Below are 18,587 nucleotides of genomic sequence, written 5' to 3'. Positions count from 1 at the left end.
CAAGCAAGGCTCTAAATCTTCACAATTAAGAATAATGTAACTTTCATTTATATTCAGCAACAAAAAACAGCCATGTCTCACACACACAATTACCCAAGGCACAAATGTGAAAGAAAACACACACATCCGACGCACGTACACAAGTATGAAAACTCCCCCTGACATGCGGGCTCTGACAAGCGTGGCGGATGTGCACGGCGAATGTGCATGGTAATAGGCCAATCAAAAATGCAAAACAATTGGCAATTACTGTGAGGAACTAATGGTCATTAGAATTTACAACTAGGTAATGAACTGAAGTCTGCCCACTGCATGCATATTCATAAAGCTATTTGAGCTTTGAAGATTAAAGTAGCGCTTAAAATTCAAATGAGCATTCACAAATTATCTGGAAAAGTCAGCATTGCTGCTGGTGGCGCTTTGTGTATGTGTGTGTATGTGTGTGTGTGTGTTCGGGGTGGTCCCTTATGCATAGATTTGTGTTGAGGATTTTTTTTTTTTTTTAAACATTCCAATGACTGTTTTTAGTTTTTCTGACAATGTGCCCGTGTTGTAGATTTATATGTGAAATTGTCGAAATGTATTCTAATATCACAAATTGTGGTAGCAGCAGTATTTTTGCACAACAGGGTCAGAATTCAAGTCAAGAATTCAAGGTAGGTCATAAGAAAGTGCGAGGGGCTTAAGCGCACATTTAAAACAGTGAGTCAGTAGGTGGACCCAGTAGTCTTTATATGCTGACTTAAACCTATTATTTGGAATATTTGATCAATTTGCATGCTCAACCTTTCATCTTGTTTTAATCTGCACAGACCCCTGGCAGAGGCTTTTTTTTTTTTACATCTTTTTACTTTTTCCTTCCAGGGCCTTTCAGATGACCACTGTATTTAATAACTTTCGTGCAAATATATTTAAAAAAAAACATGTTGATTTTTTTTTTTTCAATAATGATTTTTTTCTAATATGGAAATAACAATACATGTGATGCTGTCATAAGTGTTGGTAACTTTTTTTGCTGAGACAAATATTGGTGGCTGACTTTGAATCCAGTCTCTGTAGCAGAACTCGACCTGTTTAAATGTTGAACTGACAATCCAGCAGCATCTGTCATTCAGCGAGTGGGGCTTGTTAAGGAGCGTTTCATAACAGCAGTAAATTATACAAATGACATACTCTTATCCTGTTTGAGGGATACATCCTATTTTCTATGCCAATCAACACCCTTTTCATTTACTGACGAGAAGGATATCAAGTGGAGAAGGTGGTGGGAGAGAATGAGACAAACACGCACGTTCACAATGCCAACATAAAAGATTAGACCCACAAATACACAACTGGAAGATGTAAGCGTCTCGTCACGGGAGTTTCTCTCTCGCGTACGCTCACGCGCACGTACTTGAAAACTACCAACGAATCCCCCTCTGCATCAATTTGCCAAGTCCCACCACACACACTTTCCAGGCTCGGGACCAGCACTGGAGAGCTCCAGCGACTGTGTTTTGGGAAACTGGCTGAGAATGGAACCAACACTGGCTACATGAGCGCTCTATAGTGTGTGTGTGTGTGAGTGTGTAGATGGATTGTGAAGGTCTTAATAACCACACAAAAGGAGTCTTTTAAACGATGAGTGCGTGTGTTGGAAAGGGCCCTGTAATCCGATGGCATATATAAATACACTTTGCTGCATATAAACAGGTTTATGAACCCTTCAGCATAATAAGAGAGTCACATGTACAAATCTTGCGTTGTCTAAACGCTGTGCGTGTGTGTGTGTACGCAAAGCAACAAGAATAAACACACCCAGTGGGCAGCAAGTGAGCCAAAAGCAGAAGCTTTTCCCCTCATGCTACCAAGGAGTAAATGTAGCGTGGATACTGAATTGCTTAGATAAACACAAAAGAATCAGATCAATAAACAATCCTCCACCATCAGTGAGTACTGCCCCGGAGTAAGTCGCACATGTCAGGGACAACACTCTAAATAGTACAAACCAGGAAATCGTTCAAATGTGTTGTTTTGCACCATGTTTTGGGGAGAACTACTAACTAGTCAGTCTCCATCTGTGGGGTGTCAACTCAGTCATCAGCTGTCAATCAAAGAATTTGCCCAATACGGTAACGTCAAGCGTTTAATGTTTCGATTGTCTTTTTTTTAAATGTATGTATATTTACGGTATGAGTAAAATATTAACGCACTAGAACAGGGGTCTCCAATCACGGGGGCGTGGACCAGTAGTGGTCCATGCAACATTGTGTACCGGTAGGCAGAAAGAGACTGAACAAAAGGTGTTTTGAAATATAGGCGCAGATGAAAAATCAACAACTTCCAAGAAAAATGTAAAGCTGAATTTAAGCAACAATTCATATAAAATAGGAATTTGGAACTACAAGTGATTCCTGTTTTGCATATATTTGCAGCAAAATGGTCACAATTGGATCAATAATGCCTACGGAATACCTGCATTCCATTTCCAACATCTTATTCATGCAAAGCAAGATTTTCTGCATTGACAGCAATCAAAACAAAATTATGCAGCAGGTATAAGTAACACCATGTCTCCCATCACTCCAAGATGGAAGTTCAGGGTTCACTCTAATTTCTACAACTACATTCAGTGTAATGGTGTGTTTGAATATATATATATATATATATATATATATATATATATATATATATATATATATATATATATATATATATATATATATATATATATATATATATATATATATTTGTGTGTGTAAACATTAAATGTTTACACAAATGGCATATATATATATATATATATATATATATATATATATATATATATATATGCCATTTGTGTAAACATTTAATTTTAGCATCGCCATTTCATTTCCCTGACTTAATAAATCAATTACTGTGTGTACTATATCCAGCTGTCATTAACAGCTAACGGCTTGCTTGATTTCCTAATAATCTTTTGAATTAATGGCAAAATATACAATGTATGATAAGTTCAAACACTATCCCATCCCTAACTAACACGCTTGCAGAATTACACGATTGTAAATAAGCAGTGAATATAAAGCACAATGCAATTTGTTGTCCCCAACCAACAGCAAATTATTGCTGATATTGTGTGCCTCCAGAAAGATATTTACATTTCATAAGCACATTCCAAACCCAAGAAGCCAAGTTCAAAAAGACTGCACTTGAGTCCACTAATAAATCTTGTGTTGGAAAAAAGACGAAAGAGGGGCTATCAATAGATTAGTGATGGCAGCCTGTGTGTGAAATCTCTTTGTAGGCTCGCTGCAGTGTGAGAGAGAGAGAGAGAGAGAGAGAGAGAGACACACACACACACACACACACACACTAAATACATCCAAAGTGGTCCAGTTATTATCAGCATTAACTGCTAAATGTTGCAAAGAAGGCAGACAAATGGATAAGTGAAAAGAAAAAAATGAAATGGTTGAAAATAAGAACAAAATAAAAAAAACAGAACAGAGCAAAAGAGAGAGAGAAAGAAAGAAAGAAAGAAAGAAAGAAAGAAAGAAAGAAAGAAAGAAAGAAAGAAAGAAAGAAAGAAAGAAAGAAAGAAAGAAAGAAAGAAATAGAGGAATGAGGTTGAGAATGGGATCTGACACCATGCAAGAAAATAAATGGACCTTGGAGATGAACTAATATGTATTGAGGTAAGTTGCATTAGCAGCGATGATGAGATAATTACAAAACAATAAATCATATCCAACAATCATCATGTTCAAATGGGAATATCAGGAGTAGCAGGCTAATGGCTTTCAGAAATACTTTCAAGTGGGTCTCCATACATTTTAGGCAAGTGGAAATAATGAGCTAACATTGAGAGGCTAGCACGGTTTATCGGCCGATAACATCGTTGGTCAATCGTATGAACGGTTGTTTCTTCTGGCTCAATTTTAGCTCATTAACGCATAGAACGGATGTGACTGTCAAAGAGGAGGAGGGGGGGGGGGGGGGCTGCTGAATTCAAAACACGTCCAAATCATATTCCGTCAACAAAATTGTACATCACAAACCGAGACTGTCAAAACTATGCGGCCGTGAGGTGACACGTGTGGTCATTGACACACACACACACACACACTTTTGAGACATTAGCAATGCTTTTTTGAATGAACTGCCTGAGGGATTATATCACAATTTTCATCTCAGTCAGGGATTAATAGAATAAATGGGCAAGAGAGAGCACATACTGTATTGTGTGAGTATGTGTGTGTGCGTTTGCGGTGGGGAGGTATGCTCCTTTTTTTTTTTGCATGGCTGATTTGCTTAGACAATCCTCTCTCGCTCACACACACACACACACACACACACACACACATGCATAAACACACACAGGTAATGCATCCTCTCCACAGCCGGATCTCTTTGATATGCAAATAGCGGCGGCCAAGCACGAGTCCGGAGCTTTGTGCTCTTCGGAGCGTTGCAGCTGGAGCATCATTGTCGCACTCTGACCACAGATACATATTTCAAAACAAGCGACTCCAGAGGCATCACATCATCAGTACACAAAAAAAAAAAAGTTACCAGAAAAAAAAAAATTGCCTTATGGGGAAAAAGATACACGAGTTCCATGAGTTAAGCTGCAATACCAATTTCAATTCCAGTAAATCATGAACGAAGATGTCGGGACCGTGCTCGACTTGTAACGGTGATTAAACACCTACCACAGTCTGTAATGTGAGTGCAGACTATTTAGACTAATTTAAAAGAACATACATCTGTGTGAGTTTTCCTCAAAAACAGAGTTAATTTGGAATGTCTGACTGGCCTGATTTATTGTAAGGGGAAAAAAATCTAATATATAATTAGAGATGTGGCTTGAACATAACAAGTCAGCATTAATAAATAAGAAACACACAAAGTGTCCGTTCTCTTCGTTGTTTTGTCATTAGAAATGCCGGGCAGATATAATCAAGGCTGATGCTCCGGTAGGATTTTTTTCTGACATATTTACTTTGCCATGACAGTTTCAGGTCAATTAGGATGAAAGCAACGGGGCAGGAAGGGGAATACTGGCTTTTATTATCAGAGTAGATTTTTTTTTTCCCCTAACAGAAAGCTGCTCGAGAGTTGGTGTGTAAAAAAAAAAAAAGCAAAGAATTTTCATTGGCTTTCTGTCGTTGAAACTCAGACAAGACATATAGAAAAAGCCATCGTGTTTTCTGCAGCAGTTTGAGTGTACAGCTGTTCATACCAAGACGTTCCCACACACAACGCTATTGAAGCAACCAGGCGCCTGCATTATGATGTAAATCGCTCTAATAACCCAGTTGAGCTGCTAACTGTGTGTGTGTGTGTGTCTGCGTCTGCGTCTGTGTGTGTGTGTTGAAATATAGCCACTGCTTAGACAAGCAGGTTTGCCTGAAAAAAAAAAAAAATTAGACACACCCTCTCCCGCACAGACATAGATTTGTTTTATGTGCGGAAAAAGGTCAAACGCGCGTTTGTCTGTCAATAATTTTCCTCGTCTTGAACGTTATTCGATGCGGGACAGAGGTCGTACACGGCAATTACTTAATATCCACGCAAATAGAGAAACAAAACAGCTAAATGGGGGAACAAACTGGAGCACTGAAATGTACTCCAAATGATAACGTGTGTATTTTGATTGTGTCTTTCCACTGCTCTATTTCATCTTCCATCCCCGTTTGACTCTTTCTCTTTCTGCGGTGGCTAATTTGGTACAGACAGGCGGCCACTAAAAACTACTGCTAATTAAAATGCATGGGGAGGAAAAAGATGGCAGCGCAACAAATAATTAGTGGTGTTAAGATGCTTTATATAAATGACTTTCCTTTTCAGAGCTTAACTAATGCTGGCTTTTCCCTCTCAACGCATGCCTGCTTTTTGATTGCTTCGCGAGGGAAAAGATGCACGTCGGGTCATATCTTAGCGTTTTACCTATGGTGCAAAGAAAGATGTTTGAAGAACTAAGGCCAGGGTGTAGAGCTGGGCTGCATTTAGTCGTCGGGCTAGATGTGGCAATGAAAGAGAGGGAAACCACAGCGAGCGGACACATCTGCTCAGGCCACATGAGAGAGAGAGAAGCAAGCACACACACGTTCAAAAAGAACACACATTCTGCGCGCCCAAACTCACAAAGAAGCTGTGCTTACTCCGAAGAGGTCCAACTCATAAATACTCACAAGTACGTACTTATATAGCCCTGTATATACTGACCAAGAGACTCTGGATTTTTTTTTATTTTTTTTTTTTTAACAGTGGCTACAAAATGCATGTAAATTTGTCCTTAGACAGAACTTTATTGTTCCAGGTGTCATTCCTACTTCTGGCTACCCCGATCCGTCGAAAAGCAAAAGTCCGAGACTTGTCTTAACACGTCGTCTTAGACTACACTGGCCTCTGGATAGTTGATGCGGAACACTTGACTGCTTCTCGTCCGTGTCATCGAATGCGACGCGCAAAAAAAGTACCATATGTGCATATGAAAAGATGCAATCTGGAATCCATTTCCTATTGTGTCTTCATATTGTAAAATGTAGCACCTTATTCCCAATCCTTATGAAAGCACAAACATCCGCTCCAAAGGAGAAAATCTGCAAAGCTCCCTCCAAGAGCTTTGTTTTTGTATTCTGAGACACCATGTGCATGATGGGAGGTGTGAAAGCGGTTACCTGGGAGGAGCTCCTGTTTGGGGAAGATTCCACGAGGCGACGAGAAGCGCTCCTCGTCGTCGTCCGCCAGCGTGGCCTGGATACCAACTTCCACGGGCCTTCGGCTGCGCAGAGAGTTCAAGGCGGGAGACGGGGTCAGGGCCAGGCCCGGGGAGGGGGAAGGGGGCTTGTCCAGTCCTCGGCCCACAGTCAGACAGGGGGGACCGTGGCATCGCTTCCTCTTGTGCTCAATGAAGAGCAGGATGTCCGCCAAGGGGAAGGTGGCCTGGCACTGGCCGCAGGTGAGCAGGTCCTGTTCCGGCGAGTGGTGCGGGTCGTGACCCAGTCGCGATAGCCGGCCTAAGGTCGAGCCGGCGCGGTGGCCGTTGAGGCTGCTGCTCCCCTCCGAGTGCTCCGAGCAGCGCTCTGACAACTCCTCCGGTGAGACCGCTACCGTGGATAGGGGATTGGCTGCAGCAAATAAAGAGTAGAGCAGGGCCCAAAAAGAAGAAAGAGATGAGAGTGGGAGGAATGAAGGAGAAGGAAGGAATAAAAAGGAGGAAATTAGAAGGGAAGGAAATCAAGTGGCATATTTAGACAGTCTCGTGATTCCCTTTGTTGCACTTATTTGTGGGAATTGAGGAGGGAGCGAGTCAAACAAGTGTAAAAATAAGCTTTAAGGCCGCTTAGCATGCAACGCACGGCAAAAAGCGCCAGTCTGCCTCGGAGTGGTTACTGTTAAGTCGCGGACCCACTGACTAACTCGCTTCGGGAGCTACAAATCAAAATCTGAAACCACTTTTTTTTCAACAAGGAAAATCTGTTTTGATTATTTTTTTTTGTTTACGTCACATTTTGACTTTCTAACCCTGTTTTAGTTGAGTTGTATTCCAGTCACCTGCAGACAAAAAGAAACGTCTGCAGGGCCCAGGACAAAAAGTGGATGTCACAGTCTGACTTCTTACGTAGATTGGCGCTTCCAAAATGAGCCTCGCCCTTTCCATGTCGGATTAACTCAAGACTACTTTTTAAGAAGGCTTTTGTCAATGGCACAAGCTCCCACGCGAACAGAGCAAACGCTGAATTAATAAAGAAGCCTAATTCAGTGTTCTTCTTTTAAAGATCTTCCAGTCGAAGGTGAGGCGTGTGACTCGGCGCTCGCCACATTGCTCGTTGACCTTCTTTACTCAGCCACCCAATTTCACATTTTAATGAACTTAAAACCACTGAGGATCAAAAAATAGATTTTAATTTTCATCGTCCGGGTGATCGGTAGCGATTTTGTCTGATAAAAGCCAAGGCTTGCACAGTGTGTCTTGGAATGTGTCTTTTTGGTGTTGTGGACTACATCCCCCTCCACAAATTATCATTTGAACGCTGCACTCCTGCACAAACCGAGAGAGGGAGATAACATGATAAATTCACCAGCCAGCACCAGCACAAGCGCCAGCATCATCCTACATGCACGCACGCACGCACGCACCCCCCCTTTCCACCCAACTGATTTAACTTCAGGTCAGCGCAGCCTTAGGTTTGTTACACACTGCAGTAAAAAAAAAGTGGAATGATGGCGTCACAGTGACAAAATAAGACTGAAATATTGACAGTCTTCAGGTAAAGGAGAAAAGGAATGTTTTCATATTAAAAAGATCATTGTTGCACGACAGCTCAAGAAGAACACTAAACATAAGTTTAACTAGCAGGCCTACATGTTGTTTTTTTTAAATTAATTTGATTTTGGACAGTTGAAAAAAAAGTGGTTTGTTTATGCTATAAATAAACAGCCGATAGAATTATAGTTTGTACTGTATGACGTATACATGCATTAAAAAATATTTATCATAAAAAGAGTGTCGTTGGAATATATGGCATGTTCATGTTGTGAATAAATTCCCTACGTGAAACGACTTGGACACAAATTAATGCAAAATGTTGCTTCTTAAAAGAAAAAAAGGTGGTTAGGTCAAAGTCTGCGGGGTTGATGACTTGAGCATTTTACTATCTGTGTGTGTGTGTGTGTGTGTGTGTGTGTGTGTGTGTGTGTGTGTGTGTGTGTGTGTGTGTGTGTGTGTGTGTGTGTATGACTGAATATGTATCTATAGTGCCTATAGCACCCTCTACACCCCCCCCCCCAAAAAAAAATACAAAACACCCCCACCCCAACACACGAACCACCCTTCCCTCCCAATACTCCCCACACATGCAGGAGCAGTGAATATGTAGAGTAGCAGCCTAAGTGCTCAAGTTCAAGCTCTGAGCTGGATTTTCTGATCGTACTCTGCCTCCTAGCGACAGTTTTTTGCCATGGTCACTGTCACCCAGCATGTACCCCCCCACAAAAAAAAAATATAGCTGCACGGGGATCAGCCAATCAGCATACCAACACATAACCAAGCATTGATGTGGAACTATACAAATTCTTGATTTTGTTGTTTTCTAATTTGATACAATTTGGTGAACCGTTGAAATAGCACGAAAAATATATTTATGATGACACATGGCCATTCTCCCTACAGTTTAAAAACAAATGATTCACTTTCCCCTAATATATTACACTTGCGTGTCGATACAGGAGCAATAAACAGGAAAAATTACAGTTTAGATGATAAACACGTCGTGCGTAAAACGGTGTTGAAATCTTAACTTTTTTTTTCCCCGAGATGATAACAACCTTGAACAGCTCATACGCTGGGTTTACATTATTTACACATTAATATTTGTCTTGCCTCAGTTAGTTTGGTAGCATTAAAAAAAAAAAGATGAAAAATTGGACAAGACGAGTAGTCCCTGTTGCTGTCTTGTAACTCCGAGCTGCAAAAAACTCTGTTGCGTATGTTTCAGCGAGAAAGTTCCTGCAACTATGATGAACGCCGATACATTTGCATAAGGGTTACGATTTTAAAAAGCGAGTAAAGGAAATCGATCTGTGCTGTCTGCATGCGCCAAGCGCGATGCTGCTGGAACGGACAAACACGAGGTGATGAGATGTGTTTGCCGCTTCCACTATTTTCGACTCCAAGTTTGGGGAAAATAATCCCAAAATAGAAGGAGAGAGAGAGAGATGGTGAAACTTGCTCACAAGATCGTAAGTAAGTGATCTTCCAAGATCTTTCTCCCCAGCTCTGCTAAGAGCGCGCTCTGCAGCCGCTCGCTCAGATGATCTCGAGCCGTCCGTGCATGTGCGCGCCTCCACTGACCACCGGACCGACCGATCGTGGGGGCAATTTGATCCGGTCACCGATGACCAATGTCTTCTTTTTGGAACCCATTGCATGTTTTTTTTTTTTTAAGAGGCTGCCGAACTTATTTTGGTCTCGTTTAAGAACTAATGTATGGCACTTTGGTGAGTCCAGCTGACCGCGGGTCCATCCCGGTATCCTCACGGCTGACGTTTCCGCTGACTCCCTAGCCAGCAATTTCACCCGTATGCAGAAAAGAGACGAAAGCGTGGATGTGGATGTGGATGTTCTCAATTCGGGTTTGTACTTACGCGAGAAATCCCGTTTACTTAAGTGTTGAGGTTTGCCTTGCTTGCGGCGAGACATGGTGGCTGGCGGCGGCGGCGGCAGCGGCAGCGGCGGCGGCGCTCAGTGCGGATCACATCGGGAAGAGCCGGGGTTACACATTGGAGACTCCGGAGGGGCAAAAGAATGTCTTCATCCGGCGCCTTCGTCATCCACACACAACAACAAGAAAAATAATTGCGGGGCGGAAAAATTAAAAACTAATTACAAATAATACAAAGATGGCGCGGAGGCGAAGATGGATCGCGGGATCGCCTTCATGGCTTTTTTGAGAAAGAAGATCGGAGAAAAGAGAGAGAGAGTGTGTGTGTGTATGAGGATGGAGAGAGAGGAGAGGAGAGGAGAGCAGAGAGGGGAGAGCGATGGAAAAAAATGGCAAAAGCCCCCCACCGCCACCACCACCACCACCACCGCCCCCCCTATCCCCCCACCCCCCACCCCCGTGGTTGGGGGTTCAAGTGCACGGACGTGACGTTCCCAGCGAACTTGAACGTCAGGCGGTGGACGGACACCCGACATACAAAAACATGGGCAGGGCCGAGGCACCCGAGTGGGAGTGGGATGGGATGGGATGGGATGGCAGTGGGAGGAGGGACGGATGGGACGCCAAATAACAACACCAATGGACGATCATTGGAGAAGAGAGGTAGAGGAGGGGGTGGGCCGCACATGAGAAGTAGACCCGCTGGAAGCCAATGGACACAGAGATCAGGGGGGCCGGACAAGACGCGCTTCCAAGGAAGGGTGTGTGTGCGTGCGTGCGTGCGTGCGTGCGTGCGTGTGTGTGTGTGATGCGAGAGAGAGAGAGAGAGAGAGAGAGAGAGAGAGAGAGAGAGAGAGAGAGAGAGAGAGAGAGAGAGAGAGAGAGAGAGTATAATGAAAGCAATATGCAGAGGGAGGGGGAAAGGGACGTGGACGCGATACAGGGCAAGCGGAGCCGCCGAGTGAGGCGAGAATGATAGCCGTGCACATGCAAAAAGCCGGCGACTCGCGTGGACCGGCGCCGTGTGCGCGTGCGTGCGTGCGTGCGTGCGTGCGTGCGTGCGTGCGTGCGTGGCCACGGGCATGCACAAGCACTTGGAAAACTTAACTTGAGGCATGTGCGTGGATTGACCAATGCAAATCGACTGGCTAAGCCGCGTCTGTCTTTACTAACCATGTTGCACGACCACTCTTTATTTTGGAAGGGAGCATCTAGATGGAACTTTTTATATTGAACACAATTGGCCTTGTAGAATTTTCTGATCACCCCGAGATGAAAGTGTCCTCTTATTGCCTGCCGTAAAGGTGTCCAAGTCACGTCCATCACTCCCTTTTCTTCCATGCACTTGTGCGCGTTGTGCACACCTTTGGAGGCAGGCGCTAAGAGGACGAGTGCTGGGCACTTTTCACATGCTGTCCAAGAGCCCTTGCCTGTATGTTGTGACTCGGTCCGGGGTGAAACTCAAGCTGCTGACCTTGGCAAGAAGAAGTGCGGAGCTGGCCCATAATAACTATCAGATGTGATTCAGGTTCGAGCTGGAACAGGGGAGGGTTCGTCGTTAGTGGGGGTGGTGTATATAGGAGAAGGAGGAGGAAGAGTGAAGAAGAAGAAGAGGAGGGGGAAGAGATTGTAAATACTCTTGTAATAAAAGGGGCTTTGGTAATGTAAGACGACAGGCTTTATATCGGCAAAGTCGCACGCGTACAGCGAGCAGCCGCTCGCTCGCTCGCTCGGGCATCCTCGGAGGGGTGGAAAGATGGGCTTCGCCACAAAAGCCACGGATGGCAAAAGGGGAGAGAAGACGGGAGACATAGTTACAATCGGCTCTTGTGACTCAAACAGAAGACGGGAGGAACGAGCGAGCGACTTCGGCGTTGGTTGGAGGGAGCGAGCTTGGAGTGCATCGCGCTTCATGCGAGAGCCCGGAGATTCGCTCACTGACCGAAGAGGACGCGCACTTAATACGGGGGGTGGTAGTGGCGGCGGTGGTGGTGGTGGTGTGGAGAGAGGCAGGCCAGGAGGATGAGGAGGGGGGACTGAGGGTGATGGTAGAGAGACAGAGAGAAAGACAAGGAGAGAGAGAGAGAGAGAGCAGGCGAGTCGCCGGAGGAGTGGCGGAGGAGGTTCAACGTCAAGGGGGAAATGCATGACCAGTGAGTGAAATATTTTGCAAGTTGCAACTTGCTCGCATGGCTTGCTTGCTTGCTTGGTTGGGACGGGTCGGGCAAGTACGCGCGCGCGTGCATGCGTGCGTGCGTCCATTTGTGTAAGTGCTCGTGTTGCAGCAGGTTTCCCCGGATATAAGGACAAAACACGTTGGTCCAAAAAGTCTGCATATGATCTTGTACGGTGTATCGTAATAGTATTTTATTTTTCTTAGGATAAAAAAAGCATTCACGGGTAAAGATGTAAATGCATCAGTCAGGATAAATGGAAGTGATAAATTGCTGTACAATTTCCAAAGCTGCAAGGAAACAAAAACAACAAAGCGGTATGCAGTAAAAAGAAATTAAGACAGCGGATTTTGATACACGTGTCAGCAGTTCACTGACCACTTTGTGATATTAAAAAAGAAGAGTAAAATCCTAAATTCTCCCATTTAGCCTCTCAAGCATATAAAGTGGAAATATTTCTCACATATCTATTCCTATTATGATGTGTGACTGAAATACTTGCAATGCTATTTTTCACAGTTTGAGAGATTCCCGTCGAGCGTACAAGCCGCCGCCCCATTAAAGCGGATTAACTAACGACTTGTATGAACAAGTGCGTTGACTTTCAATCATACAAAATTATATTTTATTCCATGCGTGTGAACCTTGGCGTTTTTACACTTGGATTCAAATCACCGCAAGCCGATCCAAACGATATGGGCCAACAAGTTTAAGGGACCCCGACCATACAATCCTGACTGGTAGCCACGGTTTAAAAAGTGCGTCATTTTACAGCTCCCCAAATCCAACGCACGCTAACATTGATTGACCTCTCGCCCTACCCGCTCCATCCATTTTGCAACAAAATATCCGCATTTCTCTTCCTCCAATCTCCCTCTTCATCCTCACCTGCCACTTTCCACTTTCTCCATCACACGTAAACGCGCGTGCACGCAGGGGATTGCTCGCAGCCTGCAGACTTCGGATGTATGGAAAGCGCACTGGGCTGTCTCCATATGGAAATTGGAAGCGCACTGCTCGTCATAAATCAGACTTTACAATTGTGCGGTGCAGAGAAAGCTGCCGTGCAGGCGCACGCGCGCGCATGTTTGCATGTTGATTTCAATGCATGAGTTTGGACTTTAGCAAAAAAATTGCTTCATACGTGCAGGTAGTTATTGTAATTTTAAAACAATATTATTAATATCTTCTGAACTGTATCATACCATCCCATTAATCACTTCAGCCCTTTTGCTCCGAAGATCACAGTCGCACGTTTAAATTCAAGAGTGCACAGTAACGTTGGTTGTTGTCAAACTATAAGCACATGCGGAGAAGTGTGTGCGTGCGTGCGTGCGTGTGTGTGTGCGCGTGCGCGCGCGCGTGTGTCGTAAGGGACGTGAAAAGAGCGGAGAGACAACAGAGCATCAGACCGATGACGGTCACATGGGCGCCTTCCTCTGCACGCACGGCAGCTCCGGGGAAATTGAGTAACTGGGGGCGCATTTCAATATATGGAAATGACCAGGGGGCCCCTGAGATAAATCAGCTCCACATACACCCCCCACCGTATTCACCCCCCTCGTGCTCTTCTTTCCACCTTCATTTCTCTCTTGCTCTCTCGGGTCGCTGCAGTCTATATTGTTTTGAAATTTATCCCAAAACCCGAGCCATGCTTTAAGAGACTTGAATGGATTTATTACACCTATAATGTGAATATATGCCCCACTCCAAAAAATTGCTCATGCAGATCAGGTGACTTGTGGTGTTTCCGTTTCGTACACTTGTTAAAGTGCGTGTTAAATGTTTAGGCTACAATAAAACCAAACTTCAGATGATTTCGTGAGGTATAGCCTCAACTCCATAAGGGATTTTTCTTTAGTTGACAAATGTTCTGCATACGGTTTGGAAATCAGCCTCAAGCAATGGGTTAAAGACTTTTTTTTCTCCCCCCTCCCCAGGTGTCGTCTTAATTTCTATGCAGAGCTTCAAATCCCTGTCACATCCAGTCTTGTGCTTTGGCAGTGGAATTTCATGTGCACGCACGCACGCACGCACGCACGCACGCATAGAGACACGCGCGCATCGTCAATTTTCAGCCATCCTAAAAGATTCGCAAAAACGGGGCCAGGCTGGATTTTACAGCGAACTATTATCACGTCGCGGGATGTGCGCACACGTCGCTGCGTCTACCGGGTGGTATTAGATGAAATCAAACGGGATTACGCAGCCATAGACCAAATTACGCCCCCCCCTCACACACACGATGCGAGATCTAAGTTCAGGACATTTATACACGTATGCAATGAATGTTATTTATGGTTTTATGTCTTTTTTTTTTTGACAGAACTTAAATTCACTTGATCGCAAAACGGACAAAGTGAAAGTGCCGCTCGTTATTTCACACCAGGGCCACCCAACATCAGATGGTGCAAGCCAACTCTTCCTATCAAGTCCCAGGCTAGCCTCCATCCCCACTATCCATCTGCCTCTAATGCACGGGCACGTTTATGGCCGCCGTTAGTTAAGTCGTTGTTAATTTTACACTAACTGGTTGTTATGAAGATGAATGACGAGGGGGGGAATGACACGCCTGGGACCTTTGCGTTGCAAGATAGAGCCCGGCAGTGGAGCATATAAGGAGATGATAGTAAAGTGTATTCTGATGTTAAACACCACTGCGTTGAAATGACCGCATACGCCTTGGATAATATGAGGTTAGGCACTTCCACAATTTCAAGTATTTTGAAGTCATTTTTTTCCCTCCCCAACCCGGCAATTCAGCGCAAACGTTGCATTTATTTCAATGTATTATTCATGGTCGCCTCTATATGCATGTATCTTAACAAATACATTGAGCGGGACTCGTCAGGTGTTGATAAAGCAACGATGGATTGTGCTGTTAAATAATAGTACTAGTGGGTTTACTAGATCCGAGGTGGCATTGAACAGGAGCAAACGCGGACTGGAGTTCCCTCTAGTGGCCACTTACCATTAGTGTATGAGAAAGGGGCCTTAACGAGCTCCTGTCCATTCCGAAGCATCAACTCCAAATCAAGGGCGCCAATAAGTTTCAGACTAGAATGAAGTCATTAAAATACAAGTTATGCTTGTCCAACAGTGTTAAAGCCAACCATGTCTGCCCTGTGCGTTTTTCACGTTCTTCTACTGCAGGACACCTGATAGGTTCATTATCAAGCGTCTTCAAATCCTGGAATGATTTGAATCGGGTGCGATGCAGCAGGATGATAAATAGGTAGGACAACGAGGACCGGGAGCAGGACATGTTTTGGGCTATACTGGCAATATGTTGTTGCATCCTCGACCAAAACAATAGCTAGTGTAATTGATGAAAGAGGAATAAGAATAAAATATATACAGTACATGAATCAATAATAGGACCCGATAGATATATAGATTCATGGATTCATAGCCAGACAGACATATATTTCTGACTTTAAAAAGTTCTCATTCATTATTATTATTATTATTATTATTATTATTATTATTATTATTATTATTATTATTTCCACCGTCTCTAAATGATATGATTGCAGCGGAAGAAATCCGCAACAGTCCAAATAACAGTTTCTACCTTGGAACGGCTGCACGCAGTCCTACCTCAGAGAGCTTAGTGATAAATCATGTATTTTTAATGAATATCAATAGAAAGAGAAGACCCCCCCCCCACCACCACCAACCCCTTTCCCCAAAAGGCAGGAGCCGGGCTATCTAATTAGATTAAGCGGCGGTGCGGGGGGAACAGCGCGGTAATGACGGCTGTATCACGGCCGCCACTTTCTAATGGGCTCTGAAGCAAACTAGGGGGCCTTTCAAACCATTAACACCGAGGGGGGAAATAACAAATCTAATCTGACATGACACCCTTCTGTTTCAGTCTGCCTCTTAACCAGAAAGCCTCCATTACTGGCAAAGTCCCTGCGTCTAATGCCATCTGACTCTCCGACTTGTGTGTTCATGTAGCGCATCTCTGGAGACCAACAGGACCTATTATTATCATAATTGACCAATTATAGGTTACACTCTTAATGTTTGTTTACACATGCACAACCCCCGTAAAACATTCATCGTGCAATAAACAATGCATTGGATTATTGAGGATTTTTTTTATGATTATTTGTGATTCTTTTTTTAAATGGGAAATGTGCACGTGATCATTTCAATTTTGGGAATGTAGCATACAAATCAAAGGAAATTGATTACAATACACAACCGTGATAGGTCTTACAATTAATAAAGGGGCAAACTGAAGTTTGGTGAACTCCAGAAAGTTTAATGCATGAAGATAGATGTTCATCTGCGTAAAATAGCAATTTGGAAAATAACACCGTTTACACACATTCGCACTAATAATGCATCGGACGTTCATCCAAGTCTTTTTTTAATTTTTTTATGCAAGCCAGCGAAATCTTCTTGGACCGCATTGCTCACCTGCAAATTGAGTATTTCTACATGAAGTAGAAATCTCTATCTCTCTGACAGAGACGAGCCATATTTAAAGGCAGAATTCAAATGTTGCCACGCACATGATTGTAAATATTTTCTGCTCGTCTTGCAGCATTTTTTCAACGTAATATAATTCGGGAAATGAATGTCTCATCTTTTTCATTGAGGCAAACGAAAAATCTAAACCGTGCAAGTTTCAAACAGGCAATATATACAGTGACGCACGCAGAAACAATCGGCTATTTCATATATTTAGTCATCATCTGTGATGCATTGCAGCACGCACCATTGCAGTAAACACACCGATCCGAGCAATGTGATAAACAAACGTATTATTGAACGAGCACGAAATTATTCAAACGAAATGTCGATTACAGGATCTTTGTGCTGTGTTACAGTCGTTTTTATTATTTATATTAAATATTTAAAGTGGACAACGGTGTCTTGTGCCATATTCATTGTTAAATGGCATAATCCATTTCTGTTTTAAACAAGTAAATATCCCCAAATGTAAAGCAAAGAAAACAAAAAAAATCTATATAAATATACAATTTCGAAAGCTTTTTTTTTTTTTTTTTTTTGGAAGGGTGGGTGGTCAAGTGCGCAATCTGATTTGTGCGCTCAACGTTTTAAAAAGGTTTATGTTCTGAATGGCCAAATTTGGCCCATTTATTGCTCAGTCATATGAAATTACAAGGTTCATTTATAATTAAAAAAAAATCTTGCCATCATCTTCAGCTTCATCTCCTTCCAAAGGTTTTTGTTTCATCAAAATGTGAGGACGAGTGTTGTCCTTGTTTTCCAATACCATTGATCAATCACACCACGAGGTGGCAATAAAGAGCTTTGAAGCGACTCCTCAGCGTGCAGCTTTGCAGGATGGAGGTCCAGAGTGGCAGAGGCCGACTGGGAGTGAGGCGGCAATCAGTCATCTCCCAAGCCATCAACAAGACTGATGATGACGACGCCATAAAACTGCTGGCGGTGATGGTGAAAATCTGGAACTCTAGCGTCTCTGCAACATTTTAATAATTGCCATTTTACAATTTATGCTGTACGCTTTATGCTTTTAATGGTCTAAAACGGTGGTTGCCAAACTTTTTGCATCAAGTACCACCTAAAAAAACAAAAAACTTATTAAAGCTCTCAGAGTCCCAAGACCCACATTAAAATAATGGCATTTTGCCCCGCAAAGTTTGAGATAGTGCAATTATATTATTCATCAACTCGTTCATGTGTGGCCAATACAATATATATTTTTAATTTTAACATTTTTTTTGTCGCTGCCCAACGTCTATTGAACATTCCCATCCTTTTATCAGAAATATAGTGGAGTTGAGAAATGTATTTGCTTCCCAAGTCAATTTTTTCAGCCATATTTTCTACTCGCACCCATAAAATTTTAAGTCAATTAAAATGACTTGCACATAAAAATGAATTGAAATACCTCAGCAATATCAATATACCGCTCCAACACCATCTTTCTCTTTCATTTGTGACTATAATTCAATCTATGACAGTTTTTATGGCAATTTCTAGGGTTTTCTTGCTCTTTCTGCCAAGCCTTCGCATGGTCAGTACCATGGACAGCTCATCTCTCCTGCCCCTCCCGTTCCGTCGGCAGCATTCACTCCGATTGGCAGCACCTACAGCTCATTTCCACACCTGTTCCCAGGTAGTTAGCCGCACTATATAAAGCCCGCACACCCAGGAAACTCTTTCACTTCTTTCTGCTGTCCTACCTGTTGTCTGGCCGTGATGCTATGTTGCCATCCTACTCGTTGCTCCCTGTTAACCACTTTCACCCAATTAGATATGTTTACTGCTTTGC

General features: G+C 43.2%; 1 protein-coding gene across 1 annotated transcript in view; it reads right to left on the bottom strand.

The window, feature by feature from the left end:
• Window positions 1-10,520, bottom strand: part of LOC147049815 (BCL11 transcription factor A-like) — a 33,177-nt gene extending 22,657 nt beyond the window's left edge. The window contains exons 1-2 of the mRNA XM_085922326.1: window positions 10,120-10,520; window positions 6,651-7,100 (exon numbers count right to left, since the gene is read on the bottom strand). Of these exons, the coding sequence (XP_085778452.1) occupies window positions 6,651-7,100; window positions 10,120-10,174 (505 nt within the window). The 5' untranslated portion in view covers window positions 10,175-10,520. The remainder of the gene's footprint in view (window positions 1-6,650; window positions 7,101-10,119) is intronic.
• Window positions 10,521-18,587: the final 8,067 nt, after the last annotated feature.

Source organism: Syngnathus leptorhynchus, chromosome 10 (assembly GCF_054491065.1).
Source record: "Syngnathus leptorhynchus isolate UIUO chromosome 10, UIUO_Slep, whole genome shotgun sequence".
In the NCBI taxonomy this organism is placed as follows: Eukaryota; Metazoa; Chordata; class Actinopteri; order Syngnathiformes; family Syngnathidae; genus Syngnathus; species Syngnathus leptorhynchus.
The sequence above is the reverse complement of the archived record's forward strand: the minus strand, read 5'-3'. Positions and strand labels throughout refer to the sequence as shown.